The sequence below is a fragment of the Salvelinus alpinus genome, chromosome 24 (assembly GCF_045679555.1).
Source record: "Salvelinus alpinus chromosome 24, SLU_Salpinus.1, whole genome shotgun sequence".
NCBI classification, from domain to species: domain Eukaryota; kingdom Metazoa; phylum Chordata; class Actinopteri; order Salmoniformes; family Salmonidae; genus Salvelinus; species Salvelinus alpinus.
In genome coordinates, this window is record NC_092109.1 from 24,414,262 (window position 1) to 24,439,587 (window position 25,326).

General features: G+C 41.5%; 2 protein-coding genes across 3 annotated transcripts in view; both read right to left on the bottom strand.

The window, feature by feature from the left end:
• The window catches only part of LOC139552373 (leucine-rich repeat transmembrane neuronal protein 4-like), a 53,819-nt gene extending 44,623 nt beyond the window's left edge, over positions 1-9,196 (bottom strand). For both annotated transcript variants that reach the window (XR_011670421.1, XM_071364070.1), the window contains exon 1: positions 8,626-9,196. Coding sequence is in view for 1 of the 2 variants with exons in the window: in XM_071364070.1 (XP_071220171.1) it covers positions 8,626-8,629 (4 nt within the window). In the remaining variant the exon portion in view is untranslated. The remainder of the gene's footprint in view (positions 1-8,625) is intronic.
• Positions 9,197-14,852: 5,656 nt separating this feature from the next.
• Positions 14,853-25,326, bottom strand: part of LOC139551853 (uncharacterized) — a 96,628-nt gene continuing 86,154 nt past the window's right edge. The window contains exon 3 of the mRNA XM_071363208.1: positions 14,853-15,013. Within this exon, the coding sequence (XP_071219309.1) occupies positions 14,853-15,013 (161 nt within the window). The remainder of the gene's footprint in view (positions 15,014-25,326) is intronic.

The window sequence follows — 25,326 nt, forward strand, 5'->3', positions numbered from 1 at the left end:
AAACTTACCAGAAAGCATGTAGTCCTTGGCTCAGACAGTGTAGCAGTGGGCTCAATAGCATCTCATTAGTGTGCAAGATCTTGAGAATCAGCTGTACATGCGATGAAAGAATGCATGCAGAGGGTTGCAATTCCATTGATTTGGGGATAGTTTAACCAAAATATGCAACAAGACCCATAATTGCCGTATATGTATCCCACAAAAAAAGGTTCACTGGTATAAGCTAACTTTTTTGATGAATTTAAGCAAAATTTCCCCAAATTCCCCAGAAAATTTTCGACCCTTTGCAACCCTAATGGAAACACATCTCTGCTGGGAAAAATGTGTTTTTATGCGGATTTTAGAACATTTGCATGAAAATCTGTCGCCATTTAGATGGAAACCTAGCTACTAACATGAACATACAGTATATTCTGCATGACATTCATGTGAGCATTATAATATGATTACAACAAAAAAAGTTATGTGAAATGCTCTCTATGACAACAATATACTGTATATAGACTACTTCGCGTTTCTCTGGGCTTTCTAACAGTACCCAGCCAGAAGCCCTGTGAAGGCATTGCAACCTGGGAGTTGAAAAGCACTGAAAATAATTGTAGTATGCTGTGTAAAATCCATTGTAGACTATTGCAATATCGAAGATTCAGAAATTAGCTTCAAAGTTGTTTTGGAACTAAACTCTTCATTTAATACATTAAATAATATATTTGTAATGAATAATGAATCTTAGGTCTAATAAATGTAATTTGACCCAATATTATGGCCATAGAGTAGCAAATTAACCCTGCTATATATCAAATTACATTTTTAAACAGTTTAGATGTAAAAAATAAATAAAAATACTTTGTATGCTCTGAGTCCCAAAAATATTGTTCTGTTATTTAATATGGCGTTTTATTTTTTAAAGAAATTGAATGTAGAAGATATTCTATTTGTTATTTTAGTTACCAGTTATCAACATATTGTGCAATGTTTAAAAAAATTAAGCCAGTGGTTATTCTGTGACTAGCTAATAAGCTTTCTTTCTTTTTTTGGTGATATTGTTTCGGCATTGAGTATCGTGATACTAAACCTAGTATCTGTATCGAAGTCAACATTCGGGTTTCACGACAACACTAGTGCTGAGCCAAGGTCTGGCTTAGTAGCACTGTATGTGATATACTGCAATACTGAGTGTATTCACTCAGATTTAAGACACATAAAATGAAAGAGACTTTCAAGCCACATAAGCCTGGGACATATTACCAATGCAGGACTGCCATCATGCAACACAGATTAATTGGTCACACTTAAATTGCAATATTGAAATGAAGTACCCTTTACACACTTTAAACCCATTATTTTACACCCATTAATTTAGAAATTGGAGAGAGCTGTAATTCCAGTTCACAGTAGAAGAAGGGAGCAGTATAAAATCGACTGATTTATGATAAAAACAGATTTTATAGGTAGAGCTAACAGAAGTGTAGCAGCAAAGGCAGAGGTAGTGGAGGCAGAGGTAGAGGAGCTAAAGCTACACTCCTCGAAAAAAGGGTTCCAAAATGGTTCTCCTTCCAAAAGGAAACACTTTTTGGTTCCAGGTAGAACCATTTTTGGTTTCAGGTAGAACCCTTTTGGATTCCATGTAGAACCCTCTGTGGAAAATGTTCTTCATGGAACCCAGAAGGGTTCTTCAAAGAGTTCTCCTATGGGGACAGCCAAATAACCATTTAAGGTTCTAGATACTGTAGCACCTTTTTTCTAAGAGTGTATAGCACAGCAAGAGCTTTAGACGTATAGTATAGGAGCTGGTTAATCAGAGAGAGGAACTCAGCCTGGATTACAGTGCATAAATTAGAGCCTTAAATGAAATGAGGACCAACATCCTTATTAAGCTCAATGATTATTATTTATTTTTTTACCTTTATTTAACTAGGCAAGTCAGTTGAGAAAAAAATCTTATTTTAAATGCCGGCCTGGGAACAGCGGGTTAACTGCCTTGTTCAGGGGCAGAATGACAGATTTTTACCTTGTCAGCTCGGGGATTCGATCTTGCAACCTTTCGGTTACTATTCCAACGCTCTAACCACTAGGCTACCTGACGCCCAATTCTGTGTGGCTGGAATGAGGCAGATTTGGAACATCTCTGACCTGCCGAAGCAGAACTGAGAGAGAGAGGCCAACCCACACACAACCCTGGAATCAGAGTGGGAGGCTGGGGAAGGGATTTGCACAGCATAATAAATTATTTCAGAAAAAAACATATCGGGGAAGGCTCAAGAGAAGAGCAAGAGCTGCCTTATGCACTCTCTTTGACAGCCTTTGGGGGGGAACTAGCTTCCATTTAACTTTTTATGTTCCTGTGCCATAACTGTGCTTATTAGTATTTGTCAGTGCAGATTATATAATGGTATAGTAGTGGATAAATTGTTCCATATGATATTCTAAATTATGCAAAGCGATATTTTCCATAATTCCATAATTCCAGTAGAAAACAACTCAAGGGTTAAAAGTTAATGCCCAGATTAAACTGCACAATTATGAGCATTAAGTGCTGATTAGCTAATATAATCACAAGAATGAAAAGATTATATATAATTCTAGGGTTTCATTACCCATTATCAATGAGCAGCCTTGCAGCTGAACCAACTACTTATTTTTTTAAAGCAGACAGGTATGAAGCTTTAAAGATGCTTGTTATAAGCATCTATGAGGGGGTCATACATGCTTATGACAAGTTTTGCAATGCATTATAACCACATTATAGTTTTTTTTATTTTACCAGGCAAGTCAGTTAAGAACAAATTCTCATTTTCAATGGCGGCCTAGGAACAGTGGGTTAACTGCTAACTTGTTCAGGGGCAGAACGACAGATTTGTACCTTGTCAGCTCGGGGATTCGAACTTGCAACCTTTCGGTAACTAGTCCACTGCTCTAACCATTAGGCTACCTGCCGCCCCGTAATGCTTTATACCTGTTTGCTTTAAGTTCATACGACAAAGCTTTAGAATAAATAACAAGGAATACATTGCAACTAAATCAAAAATAGACCCCTCCATTGTTTCTTTGAAATCCCAACCACAAAGTGTGTTAAAAATGTCCATAAAAGAACATATCTGTAAGTATCTTTATCCAGTAGGAGATTAAGTAGGTGGCTACATTAAGCCATATGTGATCCCAGATCTCAACGAAGCTGAGAGCAGTTACTGCATGTCTTGTTTTAGTACACATGCAAGGCGGAGGGGATTAAACATGCATCCACTCTACACTTTGTTTAACAAGCACAATGAGCCAGGAACAAGTAACTGAGCATGGCAGCAGACAGATAGAGGAACCATTCTACATCAGACAGCTGGCAATTAGACCATGTCATCTTATAGCCCCAATGATCTCTCTCACCTATCTGTCATGGTTTTCAACAGTTATTTGTAGGTAAGACCCACCAATGAAATGTTGATTGTTCTTACATTTCCCACCACACCAATTCTTAAGAGGCCCTTGAGACATGCGTCAATGGATCGGTACAGTCATTGGGTAGGGATGGGATTTTAAGTAGAAGGTAGTATAACTGTTTTCATTTGCTCCATCACAGTTAAAGGTAAAAGGGCTTGATATACAGGTCTCAATTGAAAAATATTATTAATCTCAAGGGACTTTCTGGTTAAATAAAGGTTAAATAAAAACAGCTGTTATTCATGTGAGTATTGATTTGTCTCATTGTGATGCAGGCTCCTATATGTATGAAGCATTCAGAATTCATACAAAGCGAAGCAAGTATATTTATGAAAGTTTCCCAGTGCTACTAATGAGAACCAATTAGTTTGTTGGATTTCAGTCCATCTTTCCTTTGACACATGAAGCTATGACACACCAGGCGAGTCAAATGTCACCATTATTAAAGCACATTAATTCCTAATTTCTAGGACTTCCACTAGACTACAGTGCTGCCAGGTGTACAAAGATCATGCTTCAACAGACAAAATCAGGTCCCATCAAAATAACCCCCCTTCCTCCAGTCATGCAACCTTACCAGCACTTGACATTTGTGACAGATGGGACAGCTCTTTCCACCCTTAATGTGGAGCCTGTCAGATCACTGGAACTTACATTTTGACGCACAGGTATCAGTAGGAATAACATATCCCATCAGAGAAGCTATCCATGGCATTGGTAGGTAGAAATGTATGCCTAAAGCCCCAGTCAGACTCTCTCTCCCCTGCTATCCATACTGAGGAGTTAGAGTGAACTTGTTGAAATGTATGCCTAAAGCCCCAGTCAGACTCTCTCTCCCCTGCTATCCATACTGAGGAGTTAGAGTGAACTTACTGTGCAGTGATGTGGCCGGCAGCAGCTGATAACTCCGTGAGGAATCTATCTCTAGCCACTGATTAAAGGAGTCGATAGCCAAAGCAGTAATTGGGTTTAAAGGTTCAATGCAGCCGTTTTCTTTTATCTCAATAGCTTCTTAGAAAAATATTATTTCTCAAGGAAGAATTTTGCTAGGACTGTCTGGTGTCTGGGAGTAGTCAGAGAGTGGCTTAATTGGAGGAGCCTAATGGGAGGGATGTGTAACATGAAAACTAGATATTATTGGCAGAGAGGAGCAGGTTGCCTATATACACAGACTTGAAATCATTGGCCACTTTAATAAATGCAAGGCACTGTAATAATGTAACTTTAATCATGTTTACATATTTTGCACTCATCGCATATGTATATACAGTATTCTATACTATTCTACTGTATCTTAGTCTATGCCGCGGTGACATTGCTCGTCCGTGTATTTATATATTCTTATTTTTTAAATATTTTTTTACCCCCTTTTTCTCCCCAATTTCGTGGTATCCAATTGTTAGTAGTTACTGTCTTGTCTCATCGATACAACTCCCGTACAGGCTCGGGAGAGATGAAGGTCGAGAGCCATGCGTCCTCCAAAACACAACCCAACCAAGCCACACTGCTTCTTAACACAGCGTGCATCCAACCCTGAAGCCAGCCGCACCAATGTGTCAGAGGAAACACCGTACATCTAGTGACCTGGTCAGCGCGCACTGCGCCCAGCACGCCATAGGAGTCGCTAGTGCACGATGAGACAAGGATATCCCTACTGGCCAAACCCTCCCTAACCCAGACGACGCTAGGCCAATTGTGCGTCGCCCCATGGACCTCCCGGTTGCGGACGGCTGCAACAGAGCCTGGGCTTGATCCCAGAGTCTCTGGTGGCACAGCAAGCAAGCACTGCGATGGAGTGCTTTAGACCACTGCGCCACCCGGGAGGCCCCATATTTATATATTCTTAATTCTATTCCTTTACTTACAGTTGAAGTCGGAAGTTTACATACACTTAGGTTGGAGTCATTAAAACTCGTTTTTCAACCACTCCATACATTTCTTGTTAACAAACTACTTCGAGGCCTACCTTCAAACGCAGTGCCTCTTTGCTTGACATCATGGGAAAATCAAAAGAAATCAGCCAAGACCTCAGAAAATACATTGTAGACCTCCACAAGTCCGGTTCATCCTTGGGAGCAATTTCCAAATGCCTGAAGGTACCAAGTTCATCTGTACAAACAATAGTAAGCAAATATAAACACCATGGGACCACGCAGCCGTCATACCGCTCAGGAAGGAGACGCGTTCTGTCTCCCAGAGATTAACGTACTTTGGTGCGAAAAGTGCAAATCAATCCCAGAACAACAGCAAAGGACCTTGTGAAGATGCTGGAGGAAACAGGTACAAAAGTATCTATATCCACAGTAAAACGAGTCCTATATCGATATTACCTGAAAGGCCGCTCAGCAAGGAAGAAGCCACTGCTCCAAAACCGCCATAAAAAAGCCAGACTACGGTTTGCAACTGCACATGGGGACAAAGATCGTACTTTTTGGAGAAATGTCCTCTGGTCTGATGAAACAAAAATAGAACTGTTAGGCCATAATGACCATCATTATATTTGGAGGGAAAATGGGGATGCTTGCAAGCCAAAGAACACCATCCCAACCGAACCGTGAAGGACGGGGGTGGCAGCATCATGTTGTGGGGGTGCTTTGCTGCAGGAGGGACTGGTGCACTTCACAAAATAGATGGCATCATGATGGAGGAAAATTATGTGGATATATTGAAGCAACATCTCAAGACATCAGACAGGAAGTTAAAGCTTGGTCGCAAATGGGTCTTCCAAATGGACAATGACCCCAAGCATACTTCCAAAGTTGTGGCAAAATGGCTTAAGGACAACAAAGTCAAGGTATTGGAGTGGCCATCACAAAGCCCTGACCTCAATCCCATAGAAAATGTGTGGGCAGAACTGAAAAAGCATGTGTGAGCAAGGAGGCCTTCAAACCTGACTCAGTTACACTAGCTCTGTCAGGAGGAATGGGCTAAAATTCACCCAACTTGTTGTGGGAAGCTTGTGGAAGGCTACCCGAAAAGTTTGACCCAAGTTAAAAAATGTAAAGGCAATGCTACCAAATACTAATTGAGTGTATGTAAACTTCTGACCCACTGGGAATGTGATGAAATAAATAAAAGCTGAAATAAATAATTCTCTCTACTATTATTCTGACATTTCACATTCTTAAAATAAAGTGGTGATCCTAACTGACCTAAGACAGGCAATTGTTACTAGGATTAAATTTCAGGAATTGTGAAAAACTGAGTTTAAATGTATTTGGCTAAGGTGTATGTAAACTTGCGACTAAAACTGTAGATTTGTGTGTATTGGGTACATGCAATTGTTAGATATTGCTGCACTGTCGGAACTAGAAGCACAAGCATTTCGCTACACACACACTAACATCTGCTAAACACGTGTACATGACCAATAAGATTTTATTTGGACATTTATTGTCATGAGTCTTGTCCTGGAGGCAGAACTGGGCGATGTCCCCTTGGATAGGCCAGCTGCAAAGTCACAATTGGCTATATTGTATAAATTCATGAAAACAAAAATGTGCTTTTTGGTCTTAAGGTTAGGGTTAGGCATTAGGGTTAGCAGTGTGGTTAAGATTAACGTTAGGTTTAAAATATGATTGTATGACTTTGTGGCTGTGCTAGCTAGTAACCACTCTGTAGAGCTGCCTCCAGAACAAGATTCATGACGAAAAACGCTAACCTGCCAGAGAGGAGGGAAAACTCTTTGTTATTCGTCTATTCACTTACACTGAGTATACCATATACCAAACATTAGGAACACATTCGTCAGGACATGGTGTTGAAAGTGTTCTATAGGGATTCTGGCCCATGTTGACTCCAATGCTTCCCACAGTTGTGGCAAGTTGGTTGGATGTCCTTTGGCTGGTGGACCATTCTTGATACACACGGGAAACTGCTGAGTGTGAAAAACCCAGCAGCGTTGCAGTTTTTGAAACATACTACCATACCCCGTTCAAAAGCACTTAAATATTTTGTTTTGCCCATTCACCCTCTGAATGGCACACATACACAATCCATGTCTCAATTGTCTCAAGGCTTAAAAATCCTGTTTTAAACTGTCTACTGCCCTTTATCTACACTGATTGAAGTGGATTTAACAGGTAACATCAATAAGGGATCATAGCTTCCATCTGGATTCACCTGGTCAGTCTTTGTCATGGAAAGAGCAGGTGTTCTTAATGTTTTATATACTCAGTGTATACTGCCTGGTGATGCCACCCAGCCAAAGAAGCTGAAAGAAGCTCTTTTCAAACAACTCTCACACTAAATGTGCATTATCATAATTTTCACAATTTCACAGTATTATCCCAACCTCATAGTGTGGAAATATATATAAAATAGAAGAAAATAACGTTTTTGACTGCATTGCCCCTTTGACCTGCTGGGTCCTGCCTCACTGCTTAGTATTTAGAACCTAAGAACTGGCTGTACCAGGGTGCTGCAGACTGGCAGGGATGGCTCATCAGCTAGGTCCACACTGGATGACTAAGGCGGGCAGAGGTCAAATATATATATATATACACTGAAAAAAAATACAAATGAGACCAAACAGACGTTTAACCAATTAGGATTAACAATGGGGCAGCAGGTAGCCTAGTGGTAAGAACGTTGGACTAGTACCTGGAAAGTTACAAGAGCGAATCCCCAAGCTGACAAGTTAAAATTCTGTCATTCTGCCCCTGAACAAGGCAGTTAACCCACTGTTCCTAGACCGTCATTGAAAATAAGAATTTCTTCTTAACTGACTTGCCTAGTAAAAAAAAGTGTAATCCTCATGCAGAGCAAAACTTTGGCAGAACTAGAATATCTCAAAAACTGTCCATAACGCATTAGTGCATTGCACATTAACAAATACATCGTTAAGCAATTAGCAACATCCAATGATCTGTAAACAAGTGCACCACACCTTTTATAGCCTTCCAATTAAAAGCAGGAGACACATGCGCATTTTTAAACAGTGGTATAATGGTTCATATTATGTCCATTACGCTTCAAATCTTGATTATGACAAAATATTCATCTCATACCCCTCAATCTCCTGTTACCTGTGCAGACTGCAGCCACTCTACCCTTGTGAGAAAAAATGTTCACTGACTCAAATCATCAGCTCTTGATTGAAAGATAGTGCTTGACTATTAATTTATTAAATTGAACAGTACCAACGGGTCCCCGCCACAATCGTTTCGAAATCGGACGGTATCCACTCACCCATATCGGCGCCCCTGGCTTGTATGCGGTGTTCGGAGGCGTAATCCCCAGCACAGATCACTGTTCTCCACCGTTCTCCAACACTCCGCTTCGTTCTTTCCGCGGGAAATGCGCGCAGCGCCTCACTAGACAAACACGAAGACTGGCTCACCTGCTCTCATGTTAAACAATTCATCCAAACGTTATTAGTTTATATACCCCAAATTCAAGTGTACCCCCATGACTATAGGCTATCCACGATTTGTTAACTTTTAGTCATATTCAGAATGTCGTACAAGTTAGGCATGAATCTAGGTTATTTTCGACGTAGCCTAAAGACATTTTATTACCGACGCACTGAACTCATATTTTTGTTCGGATGTGGTTTAACCCACAGCAGGAATACACAAAATAACGATAATGCTAAAGGCAGGATGAAAAGTTTAAATAAAACTCTCTACATTTTGCTAAAAGAATAAGAACAGCCGTTGTCGATGCCCTCATAGGTGTCTTGCCACAAACATCCAGAGAAATCGTCGAATTCTGAGGGAGAGCAGAGAAATCAGGGCTGGCATTGTAGTGTGCAGTCTGATGCGAGCGTGCGCCCGTGATTGCGCGCGCCTGAGCTTGGCTGTGTCCCTGATGCCTGTGTGTGTGTGTATCAGGTAGAGCTGCAGCAGTGGAACCGACAGTTTAGTCTGCAGATGTCTCTGTCAAAGAACTGCTCTACACAGCTCATGGTTTCCGATTTATGTTTAATGCAACCCTTTTCTTTCTACCTCCTCTTCCCAAAACACTCTGTAATGGCCTACCGACTTGATTCAGAAGATAAACTCACACACATTGAGGAGTACTGAAGGCTATTTATATGTATGTCATCATTATGATTTACATGAAGCGATCATTATACCATGGGTCATCATAACTCACCGTAGGTAATTATAGGGGATGAAAATTGTAGACCTGCAAGTCAGATCTGAACAAGAAGAGACACATGCTGTTTGAAAAGCATCATGGGCCAAATTATTCTCATTAATCTGCCGGTCAGACAAGTCATCTTATTTTCAAGCTGTTTCTGTGATCTGAGAGCATGTCAAAGATGATCTAAACTCAAGTTGAAAAGGTTAGGAGGAGAACTCAGGTGCAGAATGCAGAGTTCAGTATCAGACTGGCAGCTTTGACATTAGAAGTTGATTAGATGTACAATAACCCCCTTGGTGTTAGTTTCCTAGTTAATTAGCCACCATCATTTCATGCAACCAATCATACACATGAACAGGTGTCATATCAGGGACAGGGACACCACATTGATTCAAGTGTCTATGATTAATCTCAAGGCCATTGTTACATCATATACTGTACAGTACCAGAACTGCAGTGCACATAGAGTTTACTATCAGTATTTGTGGATGGTTCCTTTCAGGCCAAGCAGGGTTTAGCCCTTTCCTGCAGTCAATTAACAAAAGTGCCCTCTTTTGCCTCATGGGTGAGAATGTTATTAATATTTTTCATTATTTCATTATTCATAACGATTATTACAAATAAAACGACGAAAATCCTGTGTTATATGTTAAACAGTTTTGTCATATTTCAGACTTCTGTGATGTATATAAAGCGTAATATTGGAATGCAAACTCAAAATTGAATACATTCCAACTCTATATCTGCCATGGTACAGGTATCTTCTTTTTTGTTGTTGCCCATAACCATGTGTGTGAGGTGTATACTTTTGTTTCAATGTAGATTTGTGTCCCTGATTTAGCCAACTGCAGTAAAGGTTAATCGCTTGTGTTTGAGGATTGACTTGTGAGGCTAAATGGCACATGTCACATGCATTTTACATAAGTAAATCTATGGGCACTTGTGTTATCTGATACTCTTGACATGAGCCAGGATCATTCAAGCACAAAAGGTCATAATTAGCATAATTAGCAGTTGTTATCATCACCAACCATTTCCTTCAGAGCGGGTTTATTCACAGCATATTAAAACTGAAGTCTAATACAATGGTTTTTGTCTCCCGTTATTAGCTTATTCTCTCATTATTGAGCATTATTAGCTCTAGGCTTTGTTTTGAGTAGGCTGAAACAGGCAGCTTACTCCCACTCTTCACCTTAGTTTCACATTTCAGCAAAAGCATAAAAGAGAATGAGATGGTTTTAAACAAGGTCTGTTGTATTGTGGAGAAAGTGTTTGTTTCTATCTTTACTTGCACATGCTTGCAATGTATTGTTATTTATAGCAATAACTGCAACTAGTGTCATTAAATGAAATGTAATACATTTCAACTGAATTGAATTAATTTCAAAATAACTTTGTCTCTGAAGGGTAGTTATTTTGCAAAGCATAACTCACATCAAAGCATAGACGTTTACCATTCACAGAGTATGGCTAGAAACAACTGACATAGAAGGTTAGAAGAAGGTTTGAGTCTTCTACAAAGTAATAAAGTCTCTTTCATCAGAAACTCTGCTAATGTTAACTTTTCACAACAACCTCACTGTCACTGTCAGCGATACTCAATATTCAACAACAAAAAATTGATTTTTAAGCACATCGCACTCTCATAGACCCAGTGCAAACATTTTGGTTGCATATTACAGCTGTTGAAAGGCAGAAGAAAGAAGAGGATCTTTAAAACCTCCTTCATTGCAGCTTGTGGCTGTCGTTTTTGTATTGATTGAGAGGACACAATGTATGAATCAGATTGATTGGGTGATTGGGTTGGAATGATAGTGAAGACTGAAATTTCACTACATATGAGAGGTGAACCTGTGACCTGTTCAGATACTCTAGAGTCAGAGCAGACCCAGGGGGTTCCCCTCTCATCCCTGTCAGTAAATTTTCCTTACTAACATGAAATGTCACTTCAGCAGTGCCATGTGTGTACTGTATGTGTGAATGTCCTTTCTTTCTTCTTTATTTCTTTTCTCACTAGAATCTGAGGAAATGGAATGTGGATGTGTTACTGTCACGCTGGTATAAAGGATTTGGGGACAGGCGCAGGAATACACAAAAGGGGTTTTTAATACCTCCAAAACAAACACGTATACAAAAACACTGGGCTGTACCCAAACAAAAGAGTGAGGGTAAACCTCGTTGAACGACACAGGACGATACCCGTAATACACAATATATAAAGCACGCAGCATAACAGCTACACCAACGCATAGGTACTCACACGACCAACGGACACGGGAATAATAACCGACAAAGACAGAGGGAACAGAGGGCAAGTATATAACATACTAATCAGGGGAAATGGGAACCAGGCGTGTGTAATCAGACAAGACAGTCCGGGGTTGATGATAATGAATCCCGTTCAGTGAAGCCTAGAAAGCCGGTGACGTCGTCCTCCAGAACTGGTGAACAGAATGAGCAGCAGTACCGGGGGGATCCGTGACAGTTACTTTATGAACTATTCTCTCTGCTGAAGATTTTGGGGATTAGAAATCGTTGATACTACCCATAAAACTGTAGACTTGTAATTATTTTTTTTATCACATTTGGAAAGTTAAAGCAGAAAAGGAAAAATGCATTACTGTGTTAGTGTGTGTTTTCAGTGATTTTATGTCAATCATGAAGCTCATCTGCATTTCCTGCAGTGCAGCAAAATTGTCAGCAACAAAAACCTGTATATGATCTGATTCTAGGAATTTCTCACACTTATTGTTCAAGGTCAAAATCTCTACAGCATAAAATAACAGAAAATAATTAACTTTGTTTGTCTAATTGCACAGTACTGTACTTTACTGTACAACATCCTGTAAATTGTTAATCTGCATTGCAACAATACTTCTACTGTTAAATCTAATTAGTAGTTTATTTACATGCCATGGATTCAAAATGACTGAACATAATTGCGTTCTGATGAACGCAATAAGTAGTCGAATGTTTGTTTACTAATCTATTATTAATTAAGAGTAGAGCATAATTACTTTTGATATGAATAAACCACTGTGTGCCAGCCAACCTATCGCTCTACTGTTCCCACACAGCAGCAGAGCACATTATCTAAGAGCTCTTTCAATCCATATCGCTGAAGTTCAGCGCTACAGTGTGATTGTATTGATGGAGTTCAGATGAAGGTAAGTTGAAGAAGGAGGAATGTAAACAATGTATTCTGTTGTGGACGGCCCTGATTCTCTCTCCTCTGAGCCTGTGTGTTTCTCATGCGTTCACTTCTTTTACACTGAACCTGATGGTTTTACCCCTCCCAAAGGTGTTCAGACTTATATGGGCCTTGTAAACTCATGAATTAGTAAAGAAAGAGGGAGGCAAACGTGATGTAATTCCATTTAACACATCTCTCCTGGCTCCTTGACAACATGGTTCTCTAACCAACAACGACGAGTTAGCCTATAGGGAGGGGGTAAAGGAACTGGCATTATGGTGCCAGGACAACAACCCCTCCCTCGATGTCAGCAAAACAAAGGAGTTGACTGTTGACTCCAGGAAGCAGAGGAGGAAACATGCCTGATCCACATCAATGGGACTGCAGTAGAGAGAGTCAGCAGTTTTAAGTTCCTCTGCATCCACATTACCGAGGACTTGTCATTGACCAACAAAACCAACACTCTTGTCAAGCGGCTCCCAAGTGGCTCAGCGGTCTAAGGCACTGCATCTCACTGCTAGAGGCGTCACTACAGGCCCTGGTTTGATTCCAGGCTGTATCACAACCGGCCGTGATTGGGAGACCCATAGGGCGGCACACAATTGGCCCAGCATCGTCCGGGTTAGGGTTTGACCGAGCTAGGCCGTCATTGTATATAAGAATTTGTTCTTAACTGACTTGCCTAGTAAAATAAAGGTTAAATATTATTTTCTTCTTAAAAGCATCTCTACTTCCTAAGGCAGTTGAAGAAATTTGTCATGCCACCCCGAGTCCTCTCCAAATACTACTGCTGCACCACCGAGAGCATCCTGACTGGTTGCATCACGACCTGGTACGGTAATTGCTCCACCCACGATCGCAAGGCCCCCCAGTGGGTGCTGAAGATGGCCCAGTACATCACTGGGACCGTGCTCCCACCCATCCAGGACATCTACTCAAAACGGTGCCAGAGGAAGGCCTGCAGCATCATCAAGGTCCCCACACACCCCAGCCACAAGCTGTTCACTCCGTTTGATACCAACAAGCTCAGAGACAGTTCCTATCTACAAGCCATCAGACTGCTGAACTCTTAAACTGGACTGACCACCTGCTCTCCGCACCTTAGTACACACTCATCGAGGAGCAAAACAAATCAAATGTAATTACTGCTTCTATGCACTTAATTTACGACACAATCTCACCAGAAATACTTGGGGGAGAGTTTACAGGGAAGTGAACAAAAGGAAGAGGATGCAAGGGAATCTACTGACCCGCTTAGCCTGTCCATCTTGACATTAATAAAACCTCTTTGGGCGAGCAATGGTCAGAGTCTCCAATCTTTCTCTAATTGGACATTCACCAGATAGTGTTGGTTGGAAAGCACTTAACTGTAGTACAGTTACTCTAATTCTCAGAGTAAAAACTAAACAGACACTATGAAAGCTTAACCCAAGTTTATTCTTCCCAGAGGGTCAATACAGCTGCATTTAGACAAAGACATTGTTCATACAAACATTGATATTTAACCGTTTCTCTATGCTGAGTCTCCTCTCACACATCTGAACAAACATTCTATCTTTATTGCTTAAGCAGGAAACTAAGTAATATGGGCCATAAACTTTTATTTCTCCTTTAACGTGACCTGACCTCATCACTAATCCATGGCTCTCTCCCGTTATCAATGCCTGCCACATGTGATCGCTTTCCCTACACTCAGTACATTCCAAGCTTAATTGCCCCCACCATATACTTTCCTCCTATAGATAACCATTCACTTCTGGTGTAGACCCTCTAAACCTAACCACTCCCTCACTGACATGAATAAGTATATTTCATATTCTCAGAACCCAACAACAGTATATGGCCTACATTGCTGACATGACCACATCAGAATAAACCGAAACCTAAAGTGTGCACATTAGTATTAGACTTGTACAACTATTTTTACTGATTGCTGGTAAAGGAGCTTTGTGTAGAGACATTGCATTTGATGGTTATCATAATATCAGGACACATAGGCTTCGCCCTGACCCGGTTCCTGTCCAGCACATAATGTACTTACAGTTCTTGGGACCAATGCTGTAATCCCTGTTTCTCCCTACTGACTTCATGAAAATCCTCTGTGTGTGTTTGTGCCTTACAGCCAAGTCTCCTTCTACAGAATGAGATTAAGACTGGGAATGGCAGTGGAGCCTCTGGCCCCCCTGAGACCAGTCTGACCCGTCATCTGGGAGATGTTGCAGGGGCTAAATGACTCCCTGGGGGAAGTGGCCTCCTGGTAGCTCTGACACCCAGCCTGCCTGCCTACCACACTATCTGAGAAGAGAAGCACAGCACACATCCGATGGGGATTCATTTCAGTCAGACACACAGCAAGAGACAAGGGGTAGCCGGCATTGATTTCTCAGCCCTTGACTATGGCTAAGAGCAGAATCATGCCCTGAGATAACAGGGTTGGAGCCTGACCTTGCTGCTGTCGAAGGGAATCTGTGTGTGGAAAAGGAAGGGAATTGCGTGTTGACAGCACAGAGCAGAGTGCAACACAACCAGAACAGGTTGACCTGACCCCACACCCTGACCTACACTCTACTCAGGCTCTTGCTCCTAGGCAAACAGATGTTGAGCTGCAGAACTCATCTTCAATGTGAGATGTAGAAGAGACCCTGCAGAAAGTGTTCAGTGCAGATGGTGGCCTACTAAGAGGTGCTGACTATTATAAGGTGGACATGGGTGGCAAAGTGATTGGTTACACTTGAATCATGTAATCTGTGATTGGAGGGTTTGAACTGGGCATGCTTTCTGCTAATTGTTTGTTGTTAACAGATGTTCTGGACAATTCCACCTCAACCAGGTCCTAAAAAGAAAAGGACCCTTATTATCAGCTGTCAGAGCATGAACTTGTTTCAACCATACCAGAGCCTGCGACTGCACTCTCATTCTCAGAATACTGTATATCCATCTCCTGAGTACACCATATCACTATAGATAGGCCTCCCCATTGTTTCAATATGGATCACCACCTGCTTTCATGAATAATTTGAGAAACAATTAAATTGCACATGCATTCACTTCTGTTTCTGGGCGGATTGGATCCCAGCGGTCGGCAGATTGTACCCATGGCAACATGAGCCACTGTGGAGTGGTACAGTACATATGGCTGTGGAACATAAAGACAGATTTGTATTGCATGGGGTTATTTACAGTAACACTGCAGGTGTAAGTAGGGATCAGGGTACTGCATGTGTACTGCTTCCTGCCTGGAGGCTGTATGAGGCTATTTCTAGTGCTACAGTGCTAGAGTGCGTCCAGTGGTGGTCGGTGCCGTTTAAGATGAGGGACGATTTTGTTATTTTCATGAGCATGGCCTTGTTTCTATTATTGCATATTGGATGACTGCCATTCATATTCCATTCACCCAGCTCAATGTAACATTTATAGGTTTAGGCTACTACATAATACTTACATTTTCCCTATTTCCATCATGAGGTTGCCACCACCTAGCTTATGAATGAAAGTTTACAATGTTGATTCACATAGGTCGAGAGAAAAATTGGAGGTGACACATGGACAGACAATGACATATTCAATACTGCCTTGCACACTCTTGCCTGCATCTAGCTGATCTAGGGTGTAATCATTAGTCCAACAGTTGCAAACAAGCGTTTCTATTGGAGAAACTCAGGTATGTTTATCCCCGTTTCATTCCGTTTGTTTCCGTTTCCATTTTTATTTTTTTTATCTGCGGAATCAATACACCCTTGATCATGCGTAAACACGGTTCACTTTCATAGCAGTCACATTGTATTCCTTCTTGCATCTATGCGCTCTCCTCCTCTCACCTTTTCTCTTTGTTTGTGGACTTCAATGCACAACACATCAGCTATATGTGACCAGGTGAAAAAACCTGTCCAAGCCAAACCATATCATAACCGCTGCACATCCTTGTCACCATATTAGTGCCGACAGAGAAGGTCGCCTCGCTTCCTGTTGGGCTGTATCACCGCCTGGTATGCAAACAGCACCGCCCTCAACCACAAGGCTCTCCAGAAGGTGGTGTGGTCTGCACAACGCATCACCGGGGGCAAACTACCTGCCCTCCAGAACACCTACAGCACCAAATGTCACAGGAAGGCGAAAAATATCATCAAGGACAACAACCACCTGAGCTACTGCCTATTCACCCCGCTACCATCCAGAAGGCGAGGTCAGTAAAGGTGCATCAAAGCTGGGACAGATAGACTGAAAAACAGCTTCTATCTCAAGGCCATCAGACTGTTAAACAGCCATCACTAACACAGAGAGGCTGCTGCCTACATACAGATTCAAATCTTTGGCCAGTCTAATAAATGGATCACTAGTCACTTTAACTAATGCCACTTTAGTAATGTTTACATACCCTACATTACTCATCTCATATGTATATACTGTATTTTATACCATCTATTGCATCTTGCCTATGCCGCTCAGCCATCGCTCATCCATATATTTATATGTACATATTCTTATTTCATCCCTTTACACTTGTGTGTATAAGGTAGTTGTTGTGAAATTGTTAGGTTAGATTACTTGTTAGATATTACTGCACTGTCGGAACTAGAAGCACAAGCATTTCGCTACACTCACATTAACATCTGCTAACCATGTGTATGTGACCAATAACATTTGATTTGATTTTAGCTAAAGTAATGTCATAGTCAACATAGCTAATAGAACATGTTAGTAAACACGCTACAATCATGCAGTAACGTTACAGTGTATAGTCAGCAGATTAGCAGTTACACTGGCGGGCCCCGGTGGCAATAAATTAGTCACACCAAAAACTTATCTTGACTTGGAAGAGTTCCAGTGTTGTGTTGGATAGTCATAGCCAGCTAGCTAACATAGCATCCCTCTGTTTGAGTAGGGTGTTTGAGTAGGCAAAACTAGTTAGCTGCATTTGCTAGCTAAGTAAGTGAAACTGAAAGTGAAAACAATGACAAACTCCGTCTCTACTTTCTCTTCAACTATTGTCTTTCTCTCTCCTTGAGTCAATTACTCACCACATTTTATGCACTGCAGTCCTAATTAGCTGTAGCTTATGCTTTCAGTACTTGATTAATTATCTGATCCTTTGATTGGGTGGACAACATGTCAGTTCATGCTGCAAGAGCTCTGATAGGTTGGAGGATGTCTTCCGAACATTGTCACAATAACTGTCTATGGAAGGGGGTGAGAATCATAAGCCTCCTAGGTTTTGTTTTGAAGTCAATGTACACAGAGGAGGACAGAAGCTAGCTGTCGTCCGGCTACACAATGGTGCTACCCTACAGAGTGCTGATGAGGCTACTATAGACCTTCATTGCAAAACAGTGTGTTTTAATCAATTATTTGGTTACATGTGAATATATTCAGTATAGTTTTATCTAAAAATGATAACTTTTTGAATGTTTTACCATTTTTATTTTTATGAAATTCACTGAGGAGGATGGTCCTCCCCTTCCTCCTCTGTGTCTAATGCACTCTTGGCAATGGTTTGTGCAATGCTGTCTATTGCCTATATAACTATATACTGTATATATAGTAATATTCATATTGTCATGTCAAATATCTTTAATGATATCATATGAATCTGTTTTTGGCCATGTTTAGGCCTTTGAATTTAAACTGTATTGAATGTTTGGGCATGATCTCACAATACACATTATGGTCAACTGGATGTTGCCTATGGTGTCGTGGCGATAGGGGCTCTGGCAAGTGGACTTCTCTGTGCCTCTGGGCGTCTTGGCCTTTCACCAAGATCCTGCATGGAATCCAATGTCTAACTGAGCATGATGCACATCAGCACCCCACAGCAGTTGTCTGGTGCCAAATACTAAAGGAGATTATGTTTATCGTCCACTTCCCTTGACCATGTATACATGGTAATGACATGCTATTCTCTAAACTTTCCTTTAGTAAAAGTCCAAGAGCCCCGGAGTTTTCAAACTGAAGATTTGAATACGTATGACATTTGGCACAAAATTGTGATTTCTATTACCATAATAACTTTCAAACCAAATTTGCAATTCATTTTTAGGTCATTGTTAATGATGTATTTCCTCTAGTGACAAACAATGAGGTAATCCCTTTCTTCCTGTTTAGTGTGATGGCTGTTGCGTGTGAGACTATTCCTGCCCTATGTGTAAATCATTTTCTAGAGACAATTTCAACGTTTTGTTTTTAGATTTAGTCAACATTAGACCAACACAACTCCCATGATATTCATATTGATAACAAAAGCTAAATCCTTACATTCTAAAAACATGTATTGGTGAATGTTATTAGATTAAAAAGTGTCTTGTGTACTACAGTGTCCAGCAGTGCCAGGGGGAAGCACAGTATTTCCTCCAGTGACAAACAATGAGGTAATCCCATTCTTCCTGGTTAGTGTGATGGCTGTTTTTTGTGAGACTATTCTTGGCCTATATGAGTAAATCATTTCTAGAGACAATGTCAAAGTTTGTTTAGATTTAGTCAACATTAACCACACACAACTCCCATGATATTCATCTTCATAACGAATACTAAATCCTTACATTATATCAGGGAATGTTATTAGATTAAAACGTGTCTCATGTACTATAGTGTCCAGCAATGTCAGGGGGGGAAGTACTGTATATGAGTAGCTGGGTGTCCATCCAATTTGTGACAGATTTTCATATAAATATTCTAAAATCTGCATAAAATAATATGTGCATTTTCCCATCAAACTGATTTTTAAGTCTGTGCATGTTAAAGTAGTGCACATAAAAATAACATTTGCAGATAAAAACCTAAATAAAAAATACAAGTTCATTCTTAAAAGTCTAAGTATTTGGCGGAGGGGTGGGTTCTAAGCCAACATATAGAATTGTTTTAAAATGGTCATGCTATTGTAACGCTTGTCGTCTGGAGGAGAAGAAGAGGACCAATATGCAGCATGGTAAGTGTTCATATCATTTAATAAAATATGCAACACTAAACAAAACAACAAACAAACAGTCCTCAAAGGTGACACAAACACTAAACCGGAAACAACCACCCACAAACACAGGTGGGAACAGGCTACCTAAATTTGATTCTCAATCAGAGACAATGATAGACAGCTGCCTCTGATTGAGAACCATATCAGGCCAAACACACAGAAATACAACACAAGGACAACATAGAACACCAGACATAGAATGCCCACCCAAACTCACGCACTGACCAACCAAAACAGAGACATAAAAAGGATCTCTACGGTCAGGACGTGACAGCTATGGATTCTTTAGCTATTTGATTTAGAATTTTAGGACCCCTTTATGTATAAAAAAAGTATTATATATATATTGTTTTGTAAAATATTTAATTTGGCCTTAACTGCTAAAATAACCAGTGCATCAATAACTGCAGTGGCCTAAATCAGGGTCACACAGAGTGTTTCTTGGTAGTCTTAAACAAATCTAATTAGAAAAAAAAGTATACACCTCACACACATGGTTATGGGCTTGGTTATGGTGTATTCAATTTTCAGTTTGCATCCCAATATTACACTTTATATACTATATATATACTGAACAAAAATATAAATGCAACAAGCAAGATTTTGCTGAGTTACAGTTCATATAAGGAAATCACTCAATATGAATAAATTCATTAGGCCCTAATCTATAGATTTCACATGACTGGGCAGGGGCGCATCCATGGGTAGACCTGGGAGGACATAGGCCCACCCACTTGGGAGCCAGGTCCACTCACTGGGGAGCCAGGCCCAGCCAATCAGAATCTGTTTTTTCCCTACAAAAAAACTAAGATGCAAAGCGCCACTCACTGGCGCTCCGTGAATGAGGCGATGGGCAAAAAAGCGTTGTGCGTGACCACTCTGTAGGGACGGCGACCTTCCAATTGCTCATTGCTAACTGGGATAACATCGTGTGACTCCAAGTTAACTTCAATATAATGGTTAATGTATCAATATTTGCTCATAAAGGCTTTTCCACCATAATTTCCTGCATAATTACATTTACAGACACAAAAAAATACCACCATGTCCAACGAACAAATTGTCTGTCGGCATTTATAAAATTGTACCGGCACATCCTGTTTCCATTAGCCCGGTCGTGATTTTTTTCAAGCGTCAGGTAATTCATCCTCATGAAATGGTTGGATGGAAACCTGGTTATTGTCACACTCTTGGAAAATAATGTATCTTTACAACACATCTCTCTCGAAACAAGTAGTGCATTATTTGCCAATGTTGATAAGACTAAGGGATCCATTAAATCCGTATCACAGAAGTTCAGTGTTGCAGCGTGATTAACATTTAAAGACAATATTCCCACGTTAGCGGGTACTGCATTCACGGTAAACGCTGCAAATGTCGGCTCAATCAGAAATTACCTTTACATTTCTATCGCGCTATCTGTGACGCTTCAGCGATACAAGCTGAATAGAGCCCTAAGGGCAGTGACATTATGAGCACTACATTTGTATCATTGTGCTGCTGAAGAGTGTATTTAAAGAGATCATGCTAAAGGAATTGTGTAATTATGTTAATTTAGAAGGATCTTATTAACAATATCTTACTGAACATTACCAGATATGAGGAAAAGCCTTGGGTATCCTGCTATATAAGGTCTATCTCTATATCTTGTAGACGCATCTAAAGATATGGCTTCACAGGCTGTTAGTGACTGTATTTTTGTGCTACTTACTTTTTTATGAACCCAAAACAATCTCTAGCTTTTTTGGGGGGAGATTGTGTGGACCCAAAGGAAAGTTAAAACATCCGAATCACAGTGTGAAATACTGCTTTCATTCTGTGAAACGCATACTGAAGAAAACCCATGAGGGTACAAATCAGTTTCTTAAGTTGAAAATCATAATTTTTGGGGGTCCAATCAATATTTAATGAGATGTCTTTTTTGCCCCAATAAATGCATACATTTATCTCTCTACAAGATAAGAATATTATATTGCCATCAAATATGATCTTATTGTCAACAAAATGATCCTGAAACATCATGCAGGCCAATACAGTGTAGGTCTTCCTACATGTAAGTGGTATTTAAATTATATGACATTCTTTGAAAACTATACTTTAAAAAAATCATTGTGGACACCTTTTTGGTTTATTTTGGGATTATCCCCACTATGTTTATGTAAAACCGAATATCACTGAATGACTAATTAAAAACATCTCAAGCTTACAAGCAAGCCAAGGTAGTGTGTATATTGGCAAGTGATAAGACACCTCTGGTAGCTGTACTGCTCTGACTCAGGTGGCATGTAACAGAATGTGTATGGCTTTTCTCTCTCAACTGAGAGGATGGTAAGTGGGTGAAGTAGGCTGTAACACATTTGATTAATAACTTAACACATCTCTTCTTTTAATTGACCCTGACACTCTCTATTTTCTGCACTGTCTACATTCCCTCCCTTCCAGGCTTGTACAATCTGCAGACATCTCCCTGGAAACTAGTCATGAGACAGGCCTTTTCAGGGCATACATTATGAAGAGTTTCATTCCAAAACGCTATATCCATTTCAAGAAATGTTGAAAGAAATTATGAAAGAGATCGGTGTGTTTTTTCACTATCTAGTCATGGCATATGGTTGTTCAATGACATACTGTACGTATTTAATACGGTAATATGAGATCTGTATGTAAAACATTTACATTTGACATTTTAGCCATTCAGCAGATGCTCTTATCCAGAGCAACTTGCAGTAAGTTCATTCATCTTTATTGAGATAGCTAGGAGAGACAATCACTACTGTCACGCCCTGACCTTAGAGATCCTTTTTATGTCTCTATTTTGGTTGGTCAGGGCGTGAGTTTGGGTGGGCATTCTATGTCTGGTGTTCTATGTTGTCCTAGTTTTGTATTTCTATGTGTTTGGCCTGGTATGGTTCCCAATCAGAGGCAGCTGTATATCGTTGTCTCTGATTGAGAACCATACTTAGGTAGCTCTTTTTTTTGAGTGTCCCACCCAGAGCCTGGACTTGAACCTGATTGAACATCTCTGGATAGACCTGAAAATAGCGACGCTCCCCATCCAACCTGACAGAGCTATAGAGAGGATCTGCAGAGAAGAATGGGAGAAACTCCTCAAATACAGGTGTGCCAAGCTTGTAGCGTCATACCCAAGAAGACTTGAGGCTGTAATCGCTCCCAAAGGTGCTTTAAAGTACTGAGTAAAGGTCTGAATACTTGTGATAATTCATTTTCTTTGTCATTATAAAAGCCAGTTTTAGCTGTGTCGTTATGAAGTATTGTGTGTATATTGATGAGTGGGGGGAAACTATTTCATCCATTTTAGAATACGGCTGTAATGTAACAAAATGTGGAATAAGTCAAGGGGTCTGAATACTTTCCGAATGCACTGTATACTTCCATTCATTTTTAAAACTTCATACGGGTATTGTGAGGCTTGTGAGCATCCTAGAGCAAAATGGAGAACACCTTCGTGTTAGTGAGCGTCTCATAGAGTGGTCATAATAGTTTGTAGGTGTCACGCCCTGACCTTAGTTTTCTATATTTTCTGTATTATTTTGGTCAGGTCAGGGTGTGACGAGGGTGGGTATGTGTGTTTTTGACTTGTCTAGGGTTTTTGTTTATCTATGGGGATTTTGTATGTCTAGGTAATGTAGATTTATGGTGGCCTGAATTGGTTCCCAATCAGAGGCAGCTGTTTATTGTTGTCTCTGATTGGGGATCCTATTTAGGTTGCCATTTTCCATTTAGGTTTTGTGGGTAGTTGTCTATGTGGAGTTGCATGTCAGCACTCGTTCTATTTAGCTTCATGGTCGTTTTTGTTACTTTGTTACTTTGTTCAGTGTTCTTCCTTTATTAAAAGGAAGAATGGATTCATATCACACTGCGCTTTGGTCTACTCAAAACGACGAACGTGACAGAACTACCCACCACCAAAAGACCAAGCAGCGTGGTAAGAGGGAGCAGCGTTTTTTGGAGAGTTGGACATGGGAGGAAATCCTGGACGGCAAGGGACCCTGGGCACAGACGGGAGAATATCGCTGTCCTAAAGAGGAGCTGGCGACGCTACGAGGAGTTGGCTAAAAGAGGCGTGCACGAGAGGCAGCCCCAGATTTTTTTTGGGGGGGGCACACGGGGAGTGTGGCAGAGTCAGGTTGGAGACCTGAGCCAACTCCCCGTGCTTACCGTGGCGAGCATGTGACTGGTCAGGCCCCGTGCTATGGGGTGATGCACACGGTGTCCCCAGTGCGCACTCATAGCCCGGTGCGCTATATTCCAGCTCCTCGCATCGGCCGGGCTAGAGTGGGCACCCAGCCAGAACGGGTGGTGCTAGCTCTGCGCTCGAGACCGCCAGTGCGCCTCCACGGCCCAGTGTATCCGGTGCCTCGGCCAAGGAAGAGGCCTCCGGTATGTCTCCTCAGCCTGGTGAGTCCTGTGCCTGCTCCTAGAGCCAGGTCTCCTGTGTGTCTCCCCAGCCCGGTGAGTCCTGTGCCTGCGCCCAGCCCGGAGCCTCCAGAGAAGGCCTCCAGCCCGGAGCCTCCAGAGGCGCCCCTCAGCCCGGAGCCTCCAGAGGCGCCCCTCAGCCCGGAGCCTCCAGAGGCGCCCCTCAGCCCGGAGCCTCCAGAGGCGCCCTTCAGCCCCGGAGCCTCCAGAGGCGCCCTTCAGTCCGGAGCTTCCAGAGGCGCCCTTCAGTCCGGGGCCCGCTACGAGGGTCCCCAGTCCGGGGTCGGCGGCGAGGGTCCCCGCTCTAGAGGCGCCACCTAAGTGGGCCAAGCCAGAGGTGGAGCGGGGTCTACGTCCCTCACCAGAGCCGCCACCGCAGAGAAATCCCCACCCAGACCCTCCCCTATAGGTTCAGGTTTTGCGGCCGGAGTCCGCACCTTTGGGGGGGTACTGTCACGCCCTGACCTTAGTTTTCTATATTTTCTGTATTATTTTGGTCAGGTCAAGGTGTGACAAGGGTGGGTATGTGTGTTTTTGACTTATCTATGGGGATTTTGTATGTCTAGCTAATGTAGGTTTATGGTGGCCTGAATTGGTTCCCAATCAGAGGCAGCTGTTTATCGTTGTCTCTGATTGGGGATCCTATTTAGGTTGCCATTTTCCATTTAGGTTTTGTGGGTAGTTGTCTATGTGGAGTTGCATGTCAGCACTCGTTCTATTTAGCTTCATGGTCGTTTTTGTTACTTTGTTACTTTGTTCAGTGTTCTTCCTTTATTAAAAGGAAGAATGGATTCATATCACGCTGCGCCTTGGTCTCCTCAATACGACGAACGTGACAGTAGGCCAAACTGTTCGGACACTACAGATGTTTTCGTCAGAAGAAGACATCAGAAGACATCAGCGGATGTGGTGGATTGAGATGCAGGCCATGCAAACTGATATCTCCCTGCTGCTATAATGGTTGCTTGGTCCCTGGTTTATTGGGTAACATGACTAAAGGCCTGCTTCTCCTTCATGTTGCATTCAGCATTGCACAGAGCCAGGGAGACTGCAAATCCCTTTTTCCACAGTGGGAGAGAACCAGGCAGGCACCCCACTCACTGGGCATGGTGCATGTTCCTCTGTGTGAGAAGTGGGATTGATAACCATGGAGTGTGGGAGCGACCCTCTCTGCATGCATTAGCAACGTCTTTGAAGGAATTGTGCTACA